A 25,594-nucleotide genomic window follows, 5' to 3' on the forward strand; every position below is an offset into this window, starting at 1 on the left:
GCCTACACCACAGAAGCGACAACCACTTACACTTCTGTGGTTCTGTGATCGCTTAAGGCTTACATACTTCATTGGACATCAATAGTGAAATATAGCACACCCTAAAAGAATAGAGAATAGAGACACACTAGAGTACACATGGTTAAAAACCTTTGTGCACAGCATATTCCACTCCGAAAATGACAAAAAAAAAGGTCTTTGAAAGATGTGTGGACAGAAAAAATCTACAATTTAATTAGTTATATAAACTCTGGAGATTTTACTGTGCAGCAGTTGATGTGTCACATCTAAGAGCAGCCTTAAACGATCTTCCATTTGTCACAATGTACTACATTAGCGGATGCATTACGTTGCACCAAGGATGTGGCCAATGTGTTTTTTGTCTCTTACAGTATGTGTGAATGCTCAAGTGACAAAGACAAAGTTTCATTTTCAAGTTCCTCTAAGTTAGGTTCTTCTGCAGTACATGCCAGGATAGGGCCTCAAAACCATTTATTTTAGATTCATGAAAAGATGGTCTTTACATGTTTTTGGCATTACAAAAAGGACAGGGGTGGGGGGTGGGGTTCTAACCATATTTTATCCAGAGGGTGTTCTGGTGTTGGTATTTGTTTGACATTTTATAAAATGAATGTACTTTTCCACCAGGAGGCACTGGTGAGCTATAATGATTGACAAATGACTTGTTACAATGATTCTGGATGATGATGAATGGGTGATTACATTTGGAGTGGAACATTCATATTTTGATCAAAATGGCATTAGCTTTCCCAGGGACATAATAAAAGGGACATAAAAAAATAATCTGCTTTATGAGAAGTGGGCTTCATATTTTTTTTCCAGACTGATGCACCCCCTGGGTAAAGCAACACATTAAAATATTGATACTTAATTCAAACCAGAGTCATGATAATTCACTTTACTGTATATGAAATTGAAATACAGTAATAGAATGGATACGGTACATTCTACAGCCTCTCCATTGCACTCTGCTCTATAGTTCAGCACCAAATCATATCGCATTTTCAAGCACTTAAAAACAAGCCTTACTTACTATCAACAATGTGCATCATTATAAGAGCTCACTTTATGTAAACCGCTTAACATTAAAAAGAGCAGGAGAGAGGCAGAGAGAAAACTTGGCAAAATCATAAGCAAATAGGATGCAAACTGTCAGCTCTCATCGTACCAACTCGCCAGTCATTCTGCATGACTCGTTCTGTGTCATAATCAACGTGTGAGTGTGTTTGTCATTTTTGAGTGTGTGTATATTTACAATTTACAATTTAGGCATTTAGCAGACACTCTTAATCCACAGAGTTAGTTAGAGAGACTTAGATACGTTTTGTAAGAGTAATAGCACACTTGGGTACTGAAAAGAAACCCGAATTTATAGTTAATATTAATTTATATGACTGTGGCACTCAGTGGAAAATAGTTATTTCTGGTGAGCAATGCTGTTGAATGACTTGACAGGTACATGTAGTGTGTCTATTAAATGATAGCTCCTCTTCTAACCAACCGAGAAGCGAATGTACTTCAACCCTCATGTTCTTTGTGTTCAGTCAATGCATATTGTTGGTATGAATAGTATGTAGGTTCTACAAAGTCTAGCATACTGTACTGTTGTTCCCTATTGAGCTAATTGGCACATTTCATGGGGCAAGCTGCCCAGATCACACATGTCACCTGTGTCTTCTTATTTTTTCACTCTCAAAAAGCGCCTACAATGTAGTGCATTTAAAACTACATTGCAGTGCACATCATGTGGTGCTCACTGCTTGCCTCCTGTGAATTGTTTTATTTAAATCTTTGTTTATTTTCTGTTTATTTTGTTGCTGAGTGAGGTCAGCAGACAAAGTGACGTGAGTGAGATGAAAAAAACTGGGTGAATTGTGCCAATCTCAACAGGAAACAAAGGCTTAGAATGATGTGCCGTAAAGACTGACAGATGACAGATGTTGTATGTCGATTGTTAATGTGCAATTAATGCTTTAAAAAAAAAGTAATAAAAAAAAACCAGACAGCTGGTTATTGCTTTGTGATCTGGGTTTGTGTCAATTTAGGGGCTCTTAAGTCTGACATCATTTTGTAGGCAGAGGAGAACTTTTGGGGCCAAAAGGCCCCAGCGCCCATGCATCTTTTTACTATTTACTAACTTTGTCTTCTCTTTCTTGTTGACAGGAAAGTGGTAGAATTATACTTTAGTCGTTATTTTTGTCTCGGATCTGTTGAAATAGCGAGGGACACATATTGACAATAAATCTGCTTGGAGGTCTGACTACAAAATGATGTCACAGCTTAAAAGCAGTGGTAGTAGGTACTCGGTAGTTTCTCAAGGCATACATCTCTTCCACAATCTTTGAATGCTACATTTTGTAATTCCACGTCATAAATGTGGTGGAACAGGAAGCTGTCAGCTGTTTGTCATTTCTGGGCACAAAAGAAAAAGAAAAAAGAAATCTTTAAAATATATGTTAGAATTTTCTGCAATTTCTGCTAAGCAGTAAGCATCAATAAATATGATTTACAATGACCGCAAAGGCTAAATGGAATTGGGGGGAGGCAGAACATCCGCTTTATCCGAGCCACTGAGCAAAAAAAATCAGTAGGTAGAGCAGCCATCTGAAAATCGGAAGGTCTTTGATTTGATTCTGGGCTCCTCCAGGCTTTCTGTCAAAGTGCCCCTGAACAAGACACCCACCCCCTAAATGCTCCCCTGTGTGCTCACCTGAACAGGTTCAAAAAAGCCCCTCTGGAATTATTACAGTGCAAATCATTTTTGATCAACATCACCAGGGTCCCAGATCAGCTGTCCCTACTCATATCATGTCAAGCTTCATGTCATGTCCTTGGTTGACAAAACGTCTCTGACAAAGGGAATACTTCTGCTCAGATCTGTTATACTCCTTAATGCTGGCTTGTAATGTCAATGCCGTAGGAATGTCAGCTTAAGTCTGTGAATGGTATGTTATGTCCCAACATACCTTCTGATGCATTAATAAATTGTGTGGAAAACTACTATTGCAAGTGCCTTTGATATCCGCAAAAAGATGGTCGTAACTCTGATTTGAGATCCAATCATCCTCATCATGGGTCTATATGTGACCCACAGGGGATGCTGTGTCTTTATGTCTCGTAGAGGACTGTACTCATCTCAAGAGCATGACTCCAACAGCCAATAACTGCATTATAGTGCTGAAAACTAGACCCAGGCTGAAGTCTATCTATCGTGTCTATCCATCATACGCTGTCAGTCGATTCTACCAGCAAATGTGTTGATCGGTAAAGGAAGTCCTTTGTTCATGTATTTGCTCAGTCCGGAGTCTTCATCCTCTCCTAACGTGAATTTGGACTTCATCGTCTTCTGGATGGAGTACCCAGGATCGAGGCAAGGGCAAATCTCAATGCTAAAGACAGACACATTCAAATGAGGTTGCCGCAAAACTGAATCCTTCACTGACAAGGCAATTGGTATTTTTCTTAATTATTCTTATTATTATTATACAGGGCAGACTTAGAAACTGTTTCATTTAATTTAACTATTTAGACATTATATTGTAGTGACTCAATAAATAGCAGTTAGCTGTATCAAGTATGATTAACAGTGGATAACAATGCGCTCCCTTGTTCATGACATTTATCACATCGCCCACGCTTGCCTATTGCAAATGATTACGTGGTTACACCAAGAAGACGATCTCAGAGGACTAAAATAAGATGGCTTCCTGTAAGTGACACATCTTTCTCACCACAGGAACTGTAAAACCTGTCATTACCTTATTTGATAGCTTGTTTTTCACAATGTCCGCCTATATATTATGTCAAAATAGGGATAACAGACATGTAAATGAAGTCAGGCTCTCACCTGTGGACATCTCGGAAGGTCCTGCGAGAGTCTTTGTCCAGTGTAACAGTGAAACATCTCTCCTCCGTGGAACGAATTTTAATGTTATTCGTGCGAATCTTTGTCTCCTGAACATTTGACTGTAAATAATTTGCAGATGTTTTATGACAAAATGCATAAAATGTTTCCTTTCCAAAGTGTAAGTGAGGATTATTAATAGGAAGGCGATTGTTTTTACATTTATTTTCCATACTCACCGTATTGTTTTTAGTTTTAGTTTGAGACTGATTCAAAATCAGTGTCAAACAATTCAGGTCTAGGGTACAGGGGAGAAAAAAAGAGGAAAATCAAACTATGTAATAAAAGATATATTCATAATGATAAGTGGACTCTTTGTGTCATGATTATTTTGTATTTTTGGGGTTTTTGTTTTTTGTGGGGTTTTTTGTTTGTTTATATTGTCTGATCTATGCTTTTGTTGTATTGCTTTGTATGTAAAAAAAAAAAAAAGGAAAATAAACAAAATAATAATAATGATAAGTGGAGTCCCATTAAGTCTGTTTTTTTTTGTTTTTTTTTGAAAAGTTGCTTCCATTCACAAACATGTACAGAAACAACTTTTAGTAGCTTTTAAAGCTGTACTGTGGAAGCTGCTCAACTAGTGGTCAGTAGCGGTATTGCTTTTTTCGGCTGGAGTCGCCACGGACCACCGGAACGGGGGTCCGCGGACCACCGCGGCCGTCGCGAGCACCTCCGCCTTGCCGATACGATTCCGTAGAGCCGTCTCCCATCATTTTTAGACCAGAATTGAGGGAGTAGCAAGCAAGATTCCTTCACCAATGTAAACACAGTTGCTGAGGGAAGCTACTTCCTTTAGAGACAGCAAGACTCGCTGTGATTGGCCGGTGGTGTATGATCGGCGCTGTGATTGGCCGGTAGTGTATCATGTGGGAGATGACATCATTTTGCCGGGAAATTCTCCCCCCCTCACAACTCATAGAAAACATATAAAGAGAAGGCTTCAGAAGCTGAAAATAACAGAGTGGGGGTTCTAAAACTTTAGCGATTTAACAGTTAGGACAATTTTAAGATTTGTTTTATAAAAAAAGTTACATGGTATAACTTTAAGCTACATTGATGATAAACATTCAGCAGGAATAACATTGTTGTAAATGTATTTCCTAATAAATATTCCTATAATTTTAAAATGTGCTTTATTTCAACTTTGAAATAAATTGCACTATACCGGTATATAAATAAAATATTATGGTATTTATTTACCTTCCATTGCACTGTCAGGAATGGCACTGATTTGGACTCTTGACTGTCTGACTGACAGTCCCCTGTCAACATCTCTGCCACTGAATGTTGCCTGGAGCGCGCACACACGCACGCACGCACGCACGCACGCGCGCACACACACACACACACACACACACACACACACACACACACACACACACACACACACACAAATGGGGACACGGTGAGACACTCTAATGTTGAAAATGATGAATGAACACTGCATTTTACTGTGCATTACAGTGTCAAGCAATGTGATGTGTTGCTGTAAATTCACATGCAGTCATTCTAGAGGTGAGGAAATGAGGTGTAGAGCATCACCTTTCTGTAGCTGACTGATATGACCGGCCCAAAGGACTCTGTGTGCCTCTTCTGCTTCTCTGTCAACAATTATACAAATATGTTGTTAAACGGCGTATTGATCTAATGATGCACGCGCACACTTGCACATGCATACGCACACGCACCCCGCACACGCGCGCGCACACACACACACACACACACACACACACACACACACACACACACACACACACACACACACACACACACACACACACACAATCTTACCTCTAACTGAAATCAGTTTGTATTCAGGAAACTCGATTTCAAGGTGAGACAGAAACACTTCTTCCACAGGATGATTTTTCGTGTTGGAGTTGGAGAAGAACATCTGGAGGAGAACAGAACCAGATTTACAGCAGTGGATCTTAAAGTGGGAGCCGGGGACCCCCAGGGGTCTCGTTGCAGGCGTTCCAGGAGGGCCCCAACCCAATTAAAAATTAATAAGGAACAGAAAATGTTTTCAGGTGGGGGTCCGTGGCCATAAATATACTTAACACGTTGCAGTCCGAAATAGAATGGTGGTTGGTAGATTAGCCGTGAAATTTCTATTATTGTATTGTGATCTGAGACATAATATTATGTTTATAAACATGACCCCGCAGCCCCTCCATCTTGAACAGCGCCGCTGTTTTTTCTTTTTTTTTTCCCCCCAGGCCAGTAACTCACCATGATTTTCTCGATCTCCGTTGGGATAGAATGGGGGTTTTGGCCGATCGTCGATGTCCCCGTGCGTTTCGCGTGCGCGATCCTTTCACGTAAATGTCCCCGCAAATAGTCCATGTGTGACTGAAGAACAGAACTGAAAAGTTTCGCTAGCATAGCCCCAAGCATGGCTGCAGGAGGAGCTCGAGTGTGTAGACAGTAAACGGATGGGTGGAAGGTGCCTTGGAGAAGGAGAGGCGCTGACGTCACCTCTGCTTCATGCACGGTCTGCATGAGCTATCAGTGCACGAGTGGTGACTAGGGAAGGTTAGACGATCGCCGATTTTCGGATCAAAAGCTTTTATTCCGGTTTTAAAGACAAAGTCCGGGAATGTACGACGTGGCTGAGAGTCCCTGGGGGGATGTGCGATATAGTACGGTTTTAACATTAAGGGGCTCCCCTTGGCTTAGAAGGTGTTAATTTGGGGGTCCTTGCCCACTGATTAGTAAAACCCATTCAGAACGGGTACACATTATTGTGTATGATTATTTTATGCTTTAACTATTACAAAATAGCAGATATACAAGCTCACAGCGCGGCTGCAAGCTTGTACATCTGCTATTTTTTTTAAATCGTGAAAATGTGAATTTTGACCCGTGTCTTTTGAATCCTTCTAAGGTTTTTTGAAAAACCTATGTTTCTATGTCAGCAATCTGGCCAGCCATCGTCAAAGAAAAGGTCCTTTTCACTTAACTGGAGCTCAGTTAGTCTGTTCTTGAGAGACTACTATGTCAGTGTTTCTCAAATCTTTTCATGTGAAGGACCCCCAAAATGATATATATTTGGCCATGGAACCCCTATCTCAAAATATTTAGTTCCAGGGACCCCACCAGGAGCAAATATTTGAGTTACAAATGATTGCTTTAAAAAATATATATATATTCGAAGACTTGCACAAATCGTTTTTCAAAAATAGCAGATCTACAAGCTTGCAGCACGGCACTCGGTGCCGCGCTGTGAGCTTGTATATCTGCTATTTTTCAATAGTTATAGCATTCAATAATTCTAGGCCTAAATGGGATAATGGACCACAACTCAGAGCATACGTCAATGGAAGCTCAAGGATGTGTTATCTTACCTTCACTGAGTAGATGGTGAAGTAGACAGGCTGGTGTGCAGTGCGAACATAGTAGGAAATGACATCAGACACAATCCGTTCCTTTTTCCTACTGGCCTGTTGCTGGAGGAAAACATAAAAATAGACATGCTTTGTTTACCTTTACCGCTGTCAACCGTCTCTTTTAGACATATCATTGCAAAGAACATCTTCAGAATTTTTTACCCCAAACATTTTAAAACATGACATGACATTTAATTTATTTTTCAAAAATAATAGCAGATCTACAAGCTGTTGTGAGCTTCTAGATGAGATATTTTTTGGTATACGTATTTGAAAGGAATATTACTAAGTAAGTATAAAATTGGGTATATTAAGTTGTTAATTTATACTTTGATGCGGGACACAATAGATGCATTTTCAAATGGAAATAATTACATTTAATACAATAAAAGAAATGTTGGAATGGCACTTCCTCACGATGCACAGATTAATATTTAAAGCAAGTAATTATATATAATAATTCTTTGGTTGTTGGGTATTTCTTCACAAGCTACCGGTAAGTGTTTGTGGTGGTAAAGCTGTTTCTGCTGCGGTTTCAGTCAAGATGACAGGTTTGTTTCCCTGACAACAAGTATGTGTTGTGAAACTTCCTGTATTTCAACCTATAACAGGAGCCCTGAAGATTTCAAGCAACATTTTTAGCATTTTATTTTCCCCCAACTCAGCTCATCTGAGAAACTCCATCATGTCATTCAACCTGAAGCAGTGATTTCTAAACTGTTCAAGGATGCATCATCCATGATGTGCAAAGTGATTTTGTGTATTATTAATGTTCCTTATTGGAATAACTGAACATAACAATAAGATATTGAGACATATCTAAATCTTAAGTTATACTCAAACACACCAAGATGTTGCTTGCCAAAAAAAAAAATCTGTTCTTTTCACCAAAGGACAGTATCATACTACATAGTATACATCTGGCATACCTTTCTTTTGTTTCTTAAGTATCCTAGAAGTTTCTTACCATTTCAGCTAGTTTGGGAATCATGGAGCCCAAGCTGTTGATGTTACAGTCATACCAGGGGTCTACCATGCTCAAGTAGGACCCCAGAGAACAGGGGTTCTCCTTGGTTGGGAGAGGTGTTTCCTTGTGGAGAAAGAAATGCAAACAAATGACAAATGTCACATTTCATCATTGTTATAACAAGAGTTTTCTGTGGGTTTTATAAATATTGAACCAATGAATTAACACGTTTGTGACAACAGTCTTTGGCCAAAACTCACACAAATTGCTAGACATTAGAATCTTGAGATAAAGATGTATGATTCAGATTTTTTATATTCCATAGATAATCCACTGGCTACTGGAATATAACACTGTCTATTACAGCATCGACTGATCAATCCCAAATTTGAATCAAATACACCCTAACCCTAACCCTAACCCTAACCCTAACCCTATAAACACGATTTGTTTGTACCAATCCTAACCAAATTAGGTACACGTGATCTCAGGAGCCATGTGATACTGAGTGACAAACAGATGTCTGTCTGTCTGTATGTATACTTACAGTGTATTACAACTAAATAATAACTACAAGGCATCCATTGGAACAAAGGTTCTCTTTTACATTTCCTGAATGCTTTTGGTCATACTGTACAAGGTTTCTGCTCGACAGCGGCAACATTATTATGTCAGAACTTGGCAGAACGTCTTGCGTCATGTGGAACTCCATATGGCTAGGATTTATGTATCCAATCGGCCTGGTGGAGATATGTATTTTGCGGTGCGCGCCTTTCTCCTACAGTATACAGTTGATGTCATTGTCGACACTCTTAAACATATCCTGTACTGATAACATCCAAATATTTTGCTGCTTCTAGAATAAGTGACACATTGATAAGAGCTTAGTCTAGTAAAGGGAAGTGCTTACTTTCACAGGCAAAATGGTTGTCGAGTCCTCACGAACAGGGATGTAGTAAAACTGGAGGTTGAATTTCGCGGTCAGGAAAGGCCGCCTTGCTTCCCTTTTCCTAAACACACAGACTGATGAGTCACAAAAAACGCAAAACGTGCAGTGTGCAATATCCTCAATTAACTGGTTTGAAAATCCCCACAGAAGTATCATCGTGTATTTCACACGTGACATTTACAGCAGTGATCACAATGCAGACTATCTTCACTATGCACAAGTACATTTTAATCAAACCTTTGCTTTTAAATTATTACATGAAACTGACCAACACAGAAGCCTATAAGGTCCAGACATTTCCTTGTGTTGAAGAAATTGATCATTGAAGGATTGTCTATTTGTCTTGACTTGGTTTTAATCCGACTTCCCATTACAATATAACCATGGACCTCATTTGTAGAAGTAAACTTGGTCATTATTTTTCATATCCGTAATTAGATTAGGTTAGATGTTAAGTTTTCATTTTCATTTAGAAATCTGCTCATTCCACCAGTAGACACAGCTTGGTCTGATCTAGGGTCTCACCTGAGAGAGTACAAGGCCTTGGCCAGGCGTCCCAGCACCCTGTCATCTCCCACAGCGACTATCCTCGCTATGAGGTTCTTCTGCTGCTGCTTGTTGGAGACGTGGGCCTGGGACTCGCAGCACCCCGCTTGCCTCTGCAGAGTTCCCCGTCCTCCTCCACCGCCACCACCTGCTGAGACCCCATGGGTCTCGAGGGCACTCTGCACGAGAGCCATGTTGTCTGACAGAGAAGGTCTCACCTTGATGCCCCCGCGGCGGTTGAGCTTCCATTGGTCTGGCTCACTATGTGAAAAGGAAGAGGCTCAATTTAAAAAGTGCGTGCAGATCCAGAAATGCAGACTCAAATGGACAAATGGAGCTAAAAACCATAATAATAATAATAATAATAATTGTATTATTATACAGAGAAAATTCGTATATATTGATTGATCGCAGGATAATGAGTTTAATAGTTTTTATTGAATCAATGTCTTAATCAATGAATTACTTTTTACTGGGCTCTCCAGAAGAAGAAGATTCTGCCGATGCTGGCAAAGGGTCAGAGCCGGGGATCATGTCCCTTTCGATGCCACTGTCGTTGGACATGACAGAGTGTCGTGGCATCTCGGAGGGTGTCAGGTCCGCGAATGGGTCACACAGCTCCTCCGGGCTGAGGCAAAACTGTTCCGACATTGAGCACGAGCGCACACACTGTGAAAGCTCTTTCCCTGTCAAGAAAATGTTGTTTTAGTACTCAGCAGTCACACAGTGCAACGGCCAACTACAGTATCAAGCTGATTCAGTTGTATCATCAATAAAATACATTCAGTATAATGTTCTGTTAGTCCTTATTACATGTTTTTCTATAACTCTTCCCTTTTAATGGCTAATCCATTGGAAACTGTGGACATGGAGTCACGTGGACATGGAAAGCACACACTTTGCAAGTTCATGTCCTGTCAAAAATAGACCTGAGGCACAGTACATTACACAGCAATTCTGTTTCCTGTAACATGTTTCAATATGAATCCAGAGTGAACTCATGTGACCAGCAGTATTGTCTCGCTCTATGACCAAAAGGCGTGTATCAAAACAGCACCCCGGTATCGGCAGTGGAAGTTTATGACTGGCTGAACCGCGCGGAGGTGACAAAATTACTATTCTGTCCATAACGGCACATAAGTCGGTAACGGCGGTGAGTCGGCTCATGCGACCGTCGCAACACTCGACTATGCGATGTTTCATAACATATATAATCATAAACATTCTATATTCATAAGGTGAAGTATTATACTTAATAATTGGGACTAATTAAGAACCATTATCATAGTTATAATAGGCCTACATTTACAGTAGTTTAGGCATTTTGGTTTGATAGGTTGTGGGCAGAACAATTTGTCCTTGTTTGTTATTTGACTATTTTTACTTTAATTATAATTAAAGACACTTCATAGTGAATTAGTGATTATAACAAATAGCCTATGTCACGATTGCTAGATCAGATTGTGTTTACTGTTTATAATATAACGCCGGCGTGCCTCTGTCATCTCCACCGAAAACAAGCGCTCCCCCCTTGTTCCGTTGTCGAAACCGGGGTGCTGTTTTGATTCACGCGACCCAAAGGTTAAACATGGTAGGCTGCATAAGACTGACCTTATAGTACACAGTGATGTAAGCAACGCAGCTAATCAAATTAATAATCCATGTGTTAGATTTAGGTGTGTCAATGTGCAATTACAATGCTCTTGACTACTGATACACCCACGGCTCGGTGCACCTAAATCTAACACACCCATTATTCATTGTATTAGGGTTCCCTTTAATTCATGAATCCTATCACTTTAATGCATCTTAGGCTAGTGTGGCTTTACTTGATGTGTTAAGCCTAATTTAAACTTCAATCTATAATTCATCAAACGATGAAACGCTGTGTCGCTCGGCAAAAATTTAAAAACCTTGCTGTTAGCTTTGAGATCACTTATTTTCGCAGAGTGACACCACCATGAGTATACTGTATATAGGTTTAACCACTTTCAACCAGGCGTCCCTAGTTTGGCCATGTCATTAAAAGCGAAAATGTGCAAATGTTTCCATAGATTCACAAAATGTTCAGCCACATCTCAAGACCTCCCACAGTGGGCCACTCACAGATATCCTCGTCCGACAACCACAGGTGGAAGCTCATCTCCGGATTGGGAAGAGGACTGTCAGACAATGAGCCGTGAGACAATGGGTCTGCAACACACACACACACACACGCACGCGTGCGTGCGCACACACACACACACACACACACACACACACACACACACACACACACACACACACACACACACACAGAGAAAGAGAAAGAGAGACAAAGGAAAAGACCAAAATTGTCACATTAGACTAAAAACAAACACCCCCTTACTTCCTCATGTCCATTCCATCTGCTTCCCAGTGCAGTGGAGCGCGGGGAGGCTCTGCAGGATGGACAGGTGTTATGATAACACTAGCTATAATTGCATGGATACAGAGGAGCTCCACTGCTGACTCAGTGATTTGACCACGAAGGGATTCTGACGCATCAGCTGATTGTGGGCTGTTTGTCGTAGTGATCACACCATTTGCATAGATCAGTGGTGTAAAGTAACTAGGTGCCACCTACACAGAGCTGGATATTTCTGAAGCTAGACATTTTGTTGTGCTGTTGGGGCTTGCAGCCACACGAAGCTGGATATTTCGGCTGTGAAACTGGATATTTTTTAAACCGGATAAATAAGTGGAGAGATTGAAAAATATCCGATTCACTGGATCCGTGTAGACAGGGAACCCGGATATCTCTGAAGACTTTACTGTGTGTGTGCTTGTTAGACCTAGATATCTTTGTCGTGTGGACCTAGATATTTTTCTATGTGGATGTCTGAAAAACCGGGATATATGAAATATCCAGCTCGGTGTGGACCTAGATATTTTTCTATGTGGATATCTGAAAAACCGGGATATATGAAAAATCCAGCTCCGTGTAGCCATAGAACATTTACTCAAGCACTGTACTTAAAGGGGAAGACCACCCATTTTCAATATTGAACTAATCATTAATATACCTTAGAGGAGTTGTGTGGAAATAGAAAAAAAGTTCCCCCTCTTCTGTGTTGCCTAGAACTGGAGGATTGATTTTGGGGTTTGTATTGTAAAGTACAACTTGATGACATCACACATTGTATTTTACAATACAAACCCCAAAATCAATCCTCATAGTTCAATATTGAAAATGGGTGGTCTACCCCTTTAAGTACAATATTTTGGTACTTTACTGGAGTTTTTCCAATTTCCAATAGTTTTATTTCAACACTGACATCTCGGAGTAAGTAAAATTAATACTTTTTCCATCATTGGCATAGCTATATGTGTTTTTATCATTGACACTATAAAACTATCGTCCCTATTTTGGGCATGTCACATTTTAGTTCAAAAGATTTCGAATATTTTCAAAAATAGCAAAAACAGCACATCTACAGTATCAGAAGCTCACAACTCATCTCATTGCGATGTGTTGTGACCTGCAACCAAGTATAAAACGACTTGTCTTAGTTCTACTACTGGATCTCTTCTCCACTAGTCCCTCTTTAACATCTTAGTCTAGTTTTTATTTGTTGACAAAATTGTCAACATATTTAGTCACAGTTTCAGTCACTGTAGCTTAGGTTTTATTTGAGTTTTTCTTTCTTTCTTTTTTTTTTTAAGTAGTCGACGAACATTTTTGTCATGCCTTCGGTCGACAAAATCGGCAATACTACGCTCACCTGTCCCTTTGGAAGAGAGGACAGCTTACCTGTCCCTTTGGCAGAGAGGATCTTTCTGTACAGTTGCTTCAGACGGCTCCTCAGCGCTGCTGCTCCTTCCCCTCTGACGCCCCCGTCCACGCTCTGCTCCATAGCCGACAACACTTCCTGGAAGTAGGGCTCAATGTCTTCACCCATGTCCTGTCACACACACACACACACACACACACACACACACACACACACACACACACACACACAGGAAGATAAACATACACACAATGGTATTAATAGAAAAGAGGTGAAAGGTTGGTCGAGTGTGTATCCTGTGGAGGTGTTACATTAGGACCAGTGCCAGGAGTCTCTCTCCTGCTAAAGGGCCGTTTATAGTTCCGTATGCTTGGTTTTGTGTATGTTTTGGGTGAGAGAGTACGTACAGTAAATGCGTCGACATGCATAGTTCCTCTACGGCAGTGGTGGGCAATTATTTTTTTCATGGGGCCACATGAACAACAGAAAATGTTGTGGAGGGCCGGGCCAAAAGGCAGTGCTCCCCGCAAGATGTGCACCCCGCAGACTTCAGTAAATAAATACTTGACTTGTGACCAGTCTGACCACCTGCTTGTTATGGAGACAACGATCCAATGATCACAAACACATGCTGTTGCTGATGTACGCATTCCGTCCATATGTACGTGAATAAAAAACGTCAAAATAAAAGAAATGCAGCTTTAGTCCATGCATGAGGTAAAATTAGAAAATGTGTTCATTTTGTAATTTGCCATTAACCCTACAAGGGCCGGTTAGAGTGAACCAAAGGGCTGCATACGGCCCCCAGGCCGCACTATGCCCAGGTCTGCACAGTATGTGTGTGCCGACCTGCTCTCCGGGCCAATTCTGCTATGTGGCCGCGCGCCACATGCGCCTCGCAGCACAGAGCACTGAGACCAGAATAGCTAACAAAATCGCTATGGAGGTGGTTCTGCACACACGTGTAAACCGAAGCATTTAGCCAAATATGTAGAACCACAGACTTTCTTGACCCGACTTGATGTTTGGTAATAATAAGTGTTAACAGTCTGGACTGGTTCTGCTGTCTGTCGGCAACGTTACATCGCAGTCTAAATGAAACTCCGTGAGGGTACAGATTTAACCACATGGATCCGGATCCGGTACCCTCTTGCTCCCGGAGTAATTATAACAAAACACACCCGCTCCTATTGAACATAATTCCTAAGTAATAAATGAGCCGCCTCAAAGCTGTCTGTCTTGTGTTGTGTTGTTGCTGCACTGCCACTAACTGAGTGCACTCGTCTTGCTCAGTGTTGGAGGAGAGGAGGACCTGTGAGTGTGTGTGTGTGTGTGTGTGTGTGTGTGTGTGTGTGTGTGTGTGTGTGTGTGTGTGTGTGTGTGTGTGTGTTTGTGTGTGCGTGCGTGCGTGCGTGCGTGCGTGCGTGCGTGCGTGTGTGCGTGTGTGTGTGTGGGTGTGCGTGAGTGTGCGTGAGTGTGTGTGTGTGTGTGTGAGGAGTCAGGACGTCCTCTTCACGTGGTTGCAACGACGTTCCTTTTTTCCCAGTTTCTTGATAAAATCTTCTTATTGGCACGCATAGTTTGACAACGGTGGTCGCGGGTACTTCTTGTTACGGACAAATCCAGTACGTTCAGTTGAGAGGTGTACGTAATCATACGGGCAAGTACATACAGGGAGAAAGAACGGATATCAAACGGACCAAACGGAAGAAATCTATCTCACCCTCCGTTTCAAGTGTAGACCTGCGGACCTTATGTATTTACTATGCATGGTACATAACCTGAGCTAATGGAACAGGCTTCGGTGAAGGTGTTTCAGAAGGCCACAACATTGACAGTTTCCCCGGAGTCATCATCCAAGATAATCCAACGATTGATTAATTACAATTTACAAATCACCACAAGTTTACTGTAGGGATACTGCAGATTCAGACTTCTGACGTGAATTACATGTAACATTGTGAGCAGTGAATACTTTGTGTTGCTAGATTGAGTTTGAATGCTGAGAACAAGTAGTAGATAAGGTTAGAATGTAGGGAGTAACTACAGTGTGAAGGTCACACAGCTGCTAGCAGAAGAGTATATCGTCGTTGTCGGGTGGAAACCTTGTATGTCCAAAACCGTTTGTTTTGTATTTATCATTTTAGAAATTATTTAAACTAGTGAAAACAGCCGATCTACAAGCACACAACGTCTCGCACCGCGAGGCGTTGTGTGCTTGTAGATCTGCTGTTTTCACTACTTTTGTGCGACAGCCTTGTATAGTGAAGCAGGGCTTTGCTTTGCGAAAAAATGTACAAATTTGAAACTTGGAGATACAAGGTTTCTGCCCGACAGTGACGATATGCCTTTGTTTTACGATTCACACAGCTTAGTAGAGGATATCAAATGTTTTAGCCAATTATAAACTGACAGTCAGGAAGAGGGAGGCAGTCTTGTCTTGTGTGTCGTTGGTGAAGGATGTATGTTCATGTTGTGTGACTGCTACAGCGCTGTAAATAAATGTGTTCTATTGCCTTTTAACATCGTTTCTGAGTCAAGGTTTGTTGATCTTTTGAGAGTCTCCATTCCGCTATAGACTCTTAGACTGGAGTCCATACCATTCAGGCCGGGAACACATTTTTGTGTAGTACAGTACATGTACAGTATGTAGCAATGTACTATGTAGCAATATTGTGAATAATATTTGACGTTTTTCAGAAAACTTAGGTCAGGCCTAAACCGACGGCGGAGGACCTGCACATCGGGAGCAATTAGGGGTTCAGCGTCTTGCTCAAAGACACTTTGACACTAACTATGGGGGATCAAACTGGGAACCACACGGTTCCCATCCAGCCGCTCTACCAGCCACTCTACCCTGAGCCTCCTGTCCATCTCCAGTATAAATACTCTTAGACAGAAAAATCCCCCTGAATGCATTTAAAAAACAGAAAAGGGAAAGAATTAGGCTCACCTTCAGGGACTGTGCTAGCGTAGGACCATGGCAATGTTCCTCTCCCAGAGCAGCCTGGATGGAGTGTTGGATCACAGCGCACATGTGGTCTATGGGACTGAGGACATTTCCTTGACCTGACTCCTCAATGTCCCCACGCAGGACATCTCCCACAGAACCAGAGATGACTGCTGGGTCCGCAAACACAAACACCCTGGGGACATGACATGAGATTAATAGGATCTCAGATTAACCACGAAGCCCTTCACATGGCACTGTACGACGAGAAAGAGAGGAAATTGAGAAAACTGAATAGACATATTTCAAAAGCTTTGAAATATGTTGAACATTTAAAAAAAAAAATTAGAACATCTGCCCAAAAATAGGGCTAAGAATGGGTTAATGTGGTTAACTGATTATGTCAGTGTAAAAATAATACCTTTAGTTTAGTGAAAATGTTTTCTTTTCAACCTTTTGCGGTGTACACTGAATGAACACATTTGTTAACAAGCAATACTGTTTCTGTTGAGATGTATGCAGTGGATGAATGAGTTTTTGTAAAGACAGATTATAGTTGCAGAACAGATTAGATGCCGAACAGATCAATGTATCTGAAGGAAGCAGACATGAGCCGGAAGGCCGTGCCCAAAGTGGGGAAATGTTTTAGTAAATAGCTCTGACACATTACCAAGCAATGTGACTAAAGATAGAACGTGCAAATAATCCTTTATAAATCCTTAATCACAAACCCATTCTTGCTAACTGACTCACCTCTCCTGGAAGGGGTAGTGTTCATTTTTCAGACTCTGCTCAGACACCACCATCCTCTCATACATCCGCCCTATGGACCACACCAGCATTGACAACTGTTATTAATATACCATCCATACAAATTGGCCATAACAAAACATAGATTTACAATGTATTTATTTATTCATTATATATTTTTTGGTTCATTTCATCATTTACTCAGGCTTTTATGAACACCCATGCTTGATTCAGTATTTAGATATTGATATTCATTTTATCAGACACGCCCCCAGCTTTCTATACAAACCATAGACTGTATGATACAAACCCATCGTATTCGTAACTTCAAACTCCATTTTAACCATGTTAGATTAATCAAAAACACAGTCCTTGGTTCTGCATGGTGACTCATACTATTTTATTTTATTTTTTCATTTTCCAAAACAATTATTAAAAATAAATGAAAAAGGTAATTGAAAAAACAGGGAGGGCAGTATGATTCACCAGAACAAAGGACTGTTTTCGATGTAACATGGTTAAGGGAGTTTGAAGTTGGAAGGGGACGTGTCTGATAAAACTGTCCTGGTGTTCACAAAAGCCTGAGTAGTCATGTCTTTGAAAGTGAAATATCCCTTTAATTTAAAACACAAAAACAACATACAGTATGTCTTTGTACTGTGAATGTCAAAATGGTACACACAGCTTGTCTACTGTGTATTCCAGTGTTTCTCATCAAAAGCCTGTATTTGCAGATACAATATTGTCACCTCAGATAACATTAGATTTTATTTTTCTTAGCTAGTCATGGTGTTAGCCATGTTTGTCACACAGTATTTCTGTCTCACCTCTCCAGACACATTTACTTGAACTTCTCTAACTTGCTTTTGTCCTATAGTGTATGGCCCATTCCGCCCTGATGAAGACCTTCTGAGGTCAAAACATGTTGGCAGTTGACTTTTAATAAATAAAGGCTGTTCCTCCGCTTTACTTCTGAGTATTGGATCGTCTGTTGTTTTTTCACACGGCCCATTTATACTTCATGTACTGTGTACCGATACGTTTCGTCCATTCATTTTGTACATCATTGAGCACAATTTCTGAAAGCTCGCGCATCTAAAAATTACGTATCCGCAAAGTACAACAGTACAAAGTATGTGAGGAAGGCCGCCTGCATGCATTGTATATGTGTGTGTGTGTGTGTGTGTGTGTGTGTACTGTAAATGGGTCTTAAAGGAGTAGTTCACCCCCAAAATGTTTTTTTTCCTATCAATTTTCACCCCATACAGGTGACATCACACAGTGGTGTGGCTGGTTCAGACAGGGATCTCCATGTATGGGCATAAAAGGGATTGTATGTTGTGATCTCATGGGAACCACTCTATGCCCTCTATGCCCATATATGGAGATCCATGATATCATCAATATTAAGCCCATATCTAACAGGAAAAAGAGGGGTTTAATTACTTTTCCATTCCATATAGCTACTCTTGGTCTATCGACAAATGTGTGTAATCTCTGTGTTCATGTCAAGGTGCAGGTTTGTCCATAATGTGTTGAAATATGTGTCCATAATAATAGTTTTTCTTTTAAAAACATGCACTATTGACAATTCTGCATTAAATATAGGGCATAATGTCAGGACAACGCTAATTTCTTTTAAGAAAACAAAGACAAACAAGAAAAACACAAACTGTCTCCAAAACTTGTTCTGCCTGCTGTTTCCTTAATTGTATTAATTGTACTTCTTGCCTGTGCTGGACAGCATTTCTGGTTTTGGCAGAGATAGATAGAGCGAGGCAGGAACATGACGAAAGAGAAAGGCACAAATAATTCGAGCCGTAAACCATACTGGACAGTACTAAGTGGCAGAGAAACAGAGAATGAACGTGTTCCAGCACAATTAGCGGCTTGAGTTCGATTCGTCCATAGTTATTACAGTTCCTTGATGTGGCTAATGTCAAAGAATAGTTTATAGACGGCCGAGTTCAGAGCAAATTGAAGACATTATTTACTCACCAGGCAGGAGAATATTAGAAATAGACCAGTGTGAGAGAGTGAATCTCTCTACCTTGCGTGAGTTGTGTTACACAGTCAATACTGTAAACACATGATGCAAAAGTGTTTTATGTTGATGCTTCAGCTGGCTCATCCTCAGGCTCTGGTGTCGCGCTGGCTGGTTCAACGTTGGTCCTGGCATACTCCATGGCCTCGTCCGCGTTCTGGAACTGCTTTTCCCCTCCATCGTGTTTAATGAAGAAGCGTGATGGGTAAATGATGCCGTAATCCTTACATCCTCGTTCACATAGCAGACGTTTCACTTCTCTGTATTTGAGCCTTGCCTTGGCCACAGGTGGGGGAAAATCTTCATTTATGTAAATGATATTTCCTTCAAAGTGGAGGGGTCCCGATTGTCTGGCACGTTTAATGATGTCAACACGATCTTGATAGTAGTGTATCTTCGCCACGATGACACAGGGTTTGCCCTCCATCCCCTTTACAGGGAATCCTCTGTGTGATCTGTCGATCACAATGTCACGGTCCAAGTTCAAGACTTTCTTTAGTAGTTCAGAGACTGCTGCTGGTGAACTTGAATGAGTGGAAACGACGTTTGATATGCGGATATTGTCTCTACGCTGACGTCCCTGAATGTCAAGGCATTTTGCTTGTAGACTGTACACCTCGGACTCAAGTCTGCATATTTTGGTCTGCATCAGTGTCACGTCGTCTGAACAAGTCGATAAGCCCCGCTCCATCTCCGCCATGTTAGTTTTCACCGCATCCACTTCAGAGCGAATCGTTGCATTATTGTTTGCCACCTCTGTTTTAAGTGAATGCAGCTCAGACTTGAGGCCGTCAAATTCTTTAGTCATCATAGAGGTTAATTCAGTCTTGATCAGTTCCACAATGTCTTTTTTCAGCGAGGAAACTATCTCAGCTTTCAGGTCTGCCGCGCCAGCCATTGTGTCGCCTGGCCGAGAGGCGAGGCTCTCCTCCTGGGCAGAAGAATCACTCCACCCCGCGGCTTTAGGCTTTGCAGCGGGGGTTCCCGCGGCGTAACTGAACTTACGCAAATTGTGAGTCATGTTGTTGAGAAAGCCAAGAATCAACTAGTATATCATAAAGTTAACAGGTTCGGCGATACTTTATGGTCTTTTACGGGCAAGTTGTGTTTGGAAAAATACTTTTATAAACGGAATCTTGCGGAGCCTGTCAAACACTCAACCCCCCGCATTTCTGGTTTTGACCTTAAGTTCCTGACCTTGCCTGGCTCACCATTCTTTAAGACTCGTACCTCCTGTTTTAGGAATCCATCCATTGAGTTGCACCTGCTGTGCATTTGGGTCCCTGTGTTCCTGCTATCCCGCTAACATTACCACAAGACAATGTTGACAAATACATATCAAACTAGAACTGCACCATGTATGTACGGTATGGCCTACTTGTGCGCCAGCAGAGTGCGCCATGAGGTGCGCTCACCACTGGCATCACCACTGCGCTACGGGCTTAAACACGGGCAGACACCGATATACATACATATAATGTACTGTATATATACACATAATATACACAAAAAAAAATACATATGTACATACTGTACGTACATATATACATACGCAGCCGAACGCAGTACTTGAGCGCTCTGCTGGTGCAAGTAACTAGGATTGCACTCTGTCGAGGTGCCAACTTGTGCTGGCCCCTCATTGTCTGTTAATGATGACATTTCCAGAAATGCTGGTCCCTGATTGGGCTAGGGGCTTAAACACACGCAGCTACTGTACCTACCTACCTATACCTACCTACCTACATACACAGCCGAACACAGTACTTGCGTGCTCTGCTGGCACATGTAATAATGTGTGAAAAGGAAATGTTGACAACCAAATGTTGGTTTGTTTGTTTCCATGGTTGACCACCGGTTTGAAATGATTAACTCTCAGAGGCAACACTTGGATGTGATCTAAAGTATACCCGTACCCTGATCCCCTTGCTGTATAATCATACAGATCAGTGTTTATGGAAAAGTGTCAACTAATGTTTACATGACATACTGTATACTATAGGCACAGGCAGCATGTGTCAAACATTGTGTAATCATAATGCATTCATGGAAAATACACAAGGTGGGTGTGGCAAAAAAAATATATATATAAAGTTATGAAATGCCTGAATCGTACCTGGAATAGAGCGTTCAGTCTTTATCTGTCGAGTGTAGCTGAGGGCTATTGTGCAATAAGGCTGGGGGAAGGCCAGCAGTCTCTTACAAAAGTCATAAACTCGCTTGTATAGATCATCTGGAATGTAGACAGTCTGGAAAGAAGACACACACACGCACACGCACACACACGCGCGCACACACACACACACACACACACACACACACACACACACACACACACACACACACACACACACACACACACACACACACACACACACACACACACACACACACACACACACACACACACAGAGAGAGCTCAGTTATTAATCATGTACTCTACCACTGTTGTCAAACGGGGACTGCCCCATAGCTGGGTCGACTGAGCTTAGGTTTAGGTTTAGGTTTAGGCATAGTTTTACTGAGGTTAGGGTTAGGGTTAAGGTTAGGTTTAGGTGGTCGGACCAGGAGTTCGACCTGAACACATGTTACCTTGTCAAACAACAGCTGTATGTGCAGAGCCAATCTGCAAAATAGCCTGCCCTCAGATGATAATCGTATGTATCTAAAACACACTTCAATCATGTCTGATTGATTGCAACGTTAACTTAAACCTTGCGAGTAAGGAGACTAAAAGAGACTACATTTTAACAAAAATGTTTAAACAAGCTGATCTACATCGACATGTTGTGAGCTTGTAGATCGGCTATTTTAAAATGTTTTTCAAAATAGTAAAAAAAAGGAAAAGAGGTTTAGGGATAAGGGGTAAGGCATAGATGAAAATAGGGCCCTAGGTGTTTTCAACTGATTGAGTTGTCAAGATGCATTCAGTGAATGGTATGGGAAAGATGAAAGAGATATGGGATAGTTTTCTAACATATATGACACTTATTTGAAGATGTGAAGAGGTTCCTACTTTTATTTCCTTTGTATTATTTCCTTTGTATTTTTATTTTTGTATTATCTTGGACTGACTGTATATGTTTGTACCTGTTGTTGTGCTGCACTGTACCACCCATTACCACTTTTTGTATTAAGAAGGAAAAAATAAAAAACATTTGAATTATAAAAAAAAAAAAAGATGCATTCAGTCAAAGTCAAGCTTATTCCTGTGTCAATCAGGATTAACCAGATAGCCAGGACACAGGGGGTAAGAGAGGTAACAAAACTAAAATCCTTTTAGTGAGTCATCAGTAGTCATACTATACTCGTAGGAAATACATTACCAAAGTCACAAGCTACTGTACATACTGTACATACATACCTGGATGATGGCATATATTAGTGTGTGCAACAGAGGAATGATGTTCCTAGGAGAGTTCAGCCTCTCAGCCTGCAGAGAAGGTGAACGTCAGGTCAAAAAAAGGTTTCTTAGCATGAATGCATCTTAAACGTAAGTTTCAAATATGTGCATCAAAAACAAAAGCTTATACGGTAGAAGACCATATGAGCATTCAATTCAATTAACAAAAACATAGAACAGAAAACGTGTGCACCTTCTCCAGCTCTTTGATAATGACTCTCACCAGAGCCAAGCTGTTGGCTGGGTTGTTTAGAACCTTCTTATGAAGGGTCCATCGGAGAATGTGCCCCAGCCTGCCTGCATGCACACACACACATGCACACGCGCACGTGCACACACGCACGCACGCACGCACGCACGCACGCACGCACGCACGCACGCACGCACGCACGCACGCACGCACGCACGCACGCACGCACACACACACACACACACACACACACACACACACACACACACACACACACACACACACACACACACACACACACACACACACACACACACACACACACACACACAGTTATACACTACATTTCCATAGCATAAATCTTTTTCCATTTAGTTGCCAAAACATGGTTGATGAGTAACAGCTATCACACTGCTGACATGCTGACTACTGCATATTGTCATCTCATCAGCATGTGGTTTAGAAACACCGATCATGGGTGGAATTAGGACAAGAATGCTGTCTGACACAGCAAAAGTCCAAGGGAAAAGGAGCTGAGTCAGTGACTCCTGGTAGACTAACAGCACAGCACCATAACAGCACTGCCAAAGTTGATATTCCATAGTTGTATTCCAACTAAGAGATCTAGATATGAATCAGTCAGACAGGGGAGGAGAGGGGAGGGGGCCGCTTCAGCTCTGACTGAGCTCAGTGACTGAGCAGGGCACCATGGCACTGCATAATGATTAGGACAGGCATCACACTCGCATGCAGATGTCGATGATGTCGTGATTATTTAGGCAGAGCATCTACATATTAGTTATTATGATTATGGTTTTCTTTTCATGCGTCATGTGCGTAATGGTAGCAGCGGCACTGCTATAGACCTTGTCAGTGGAATTGCATTGCTGGGTATAAGTTTACATTATTTCCTGTCAGCTAAGGCTGCAACAGGAAATACTTGGACCCATTTAGAATGATGAATCTGTATTTGTGTATCTATATAGATGTATCTATATTTTGTGCCACTACTTCCTTAGTTATTCTGTTATGGAGGAGTCAACAGCACAAAAATATAGTTAGTGTTAAACCCACTGACTACACACATACAACATCACATACTGATATACACTGTAAAAAAATAGCTACACAGTAAATACAATTGGTGCATATGGTAGTGTTTGCTTTGTGCTGTATACAGTTCAACATTGAGAAGTAGAATTTTCTACCTTTGTCGCAGGCAGAGGTCTGCTCGCTGTCCGACTCTTTGGGCAGTGCAGCCTGGAGACTTTGATAAAGGGCTGCCTCTGAAATCATGGGGCTGCATCCAACTGGCAGTGGGTTTAAAGGTTAGATGTACAGGCTATGAACTATGGACATTTCAGTAAGTGCAACTATGAACATTACAGTGTTTTATATTGTATGGTATACAGAAGTCCTTGAAAAATCAGATAATTGCCTTTAGGTCAATTCAAGACAATGGTTTCTAATACTTTTGTTTTAGATTGTAGCTGCTTTAATTAATATCTGTTTTAGTCTCTTGAATATTTTATTTTTCTTGTATTCTGTCTTCTGATTTATATTTTATTATGACTGTATGTAAATGTATATTGCTGTTGATTATTGTATTGTATTGTATCTCGGCTACATTGCAAATGAGGTCCTGCCCCTCAATTATCCTCAGAGTTTAAATAAAGGTTATGAATGAATGAATCAATACATATTTTTTCAGTGATGTTTCCTGCCTAAACAGTCATCCAGTTATATATAGCATATCCAGTTAATATCCAAAAAGGTATATTAATTGATGTGAGTGCATCGATATCTTCATATGGTGGTGTGTTTACTGTGTGCATGTACTGCGTGCACTTCACATTTACCTGTTGGCTCCATGCTACGCCGACTGCTCCAGCTATCCCGGGGTGCCTTGCTGGTCATGTTTCACACACCCATAGCGGACCCATGGCATCACTTCTACTGTACGGCAAGAGGAAAAGGAAAAAGCGTTTAGCCTCCTTGGCTCCTGAGAGGTCAGAGCAGAGGTCCTGTGGGCAGGGAGGCTCCGCAAGGAGCTAGGCATCAATTATTAGAGTTGTAACACAGGGGTCTTCAACAGGGGGTCCGGGACCCCCAGGGGGTCCTCAGAGTTACTACAGGGGGTACTTCAAATCTTTGTGTGATGGAAACCTTTTTCTCCTTTTTTTATATTAACCACTTGAACCCTAGCTGGTGTAGAGGGGAAAAAAGAGCACACTAAGTACAGAGTGAAAGGTCAAGATAATTAAGTATTGATAGTTCAAGTGGTTACATATCTGATAACACAAATTGACAGGAATCCAAAATTCACTGATGATAGATAGTGCTGTTAAACGATGAAACTATATGGAATCTGGGGGTCCCTGCTTCATCTCTCTCTCAGCTAAGGTGACCTTGGCCTGAAAACGTTGAAGACCCCTGTTGTAACAGGTTCCGTTTACACTACATGTTGTTCTTACTAACTGTATGTGTGCATCTATTATTGATTATATGTTTCTGTATGTCTCTGCCCCCCCCCCCCCCCCCCCCCCCCCGAAAAAAAAAGAAAGACATTTTATTTTTTTCACTCAATTTACACATACACATGACAATCAATCAATCAATCCTCTCTCCTTATGGATGCCAGCAGACTTTAGATCACTAAGATTGATGTCTTTGTGATTCCTTCATTCATGTGGATGTCTATTATTATGTCTGACTGGACAGAATGACAA

The 25,594-nt window shown here is 41.2% G+C and overlaps 1 protein-coding gene across 1 annotated transcript; it reads right to left on the bottom strand.

Moving 5' to 3' along the window:
- Positions 1–1,051: 1,051 nt before the first annotated feature.
- On the bottom strand, positions 1,052–24,782 carry pik3r6 (phosphoinositide-3-kinase regulatory subunit 6; the record flags this gene model as incomplete). Its single annotated transcript, XM_080722526.1, has 20 exons — positions 1,052–3,410; positions 3,869–3,987; positions 4,105–4,163; positions 5,129–5,219; positions 5,471–5,529; positions 5,720–5,822; positions 7,276–7,377; positions 8,285–8,407; positions 9,195–9,294; positions 9,759–10,040; positions 10,246–10,465; positions 11,886–11,972; positions 13,552–13,702; positions 16,485–16,677; positions 17,235–17,304; positions 21,389–21,521; positions 22,637–22,705; positions 22,869–22,972; positions 24,074–24,175; positions 24,725–24,782. 20 exons carry the CDS (start codon positions 24,780–24,782, stop codon positions 3,254–3,256), a joined length of 2,382 nt encoding a protein of 793 aa, XP_080578652.1. The 3' UTR covers positions 1,052–3,253.
- Between the last annotated feature and the right edge of the window lie 812 nt (positions 24,783–25,594).

Source organism: Nannobrachium achirus (assembly GCF_963921795.1).
Source record: "Nannobrachium achirus genome assembly, chromosome: 3".
NCBI lineage: Eukaryota > Metazoa > Chordata > Actinopteri > Myctophiformes > Myctophidae > Nannobrachium > Nannobrachium achirus.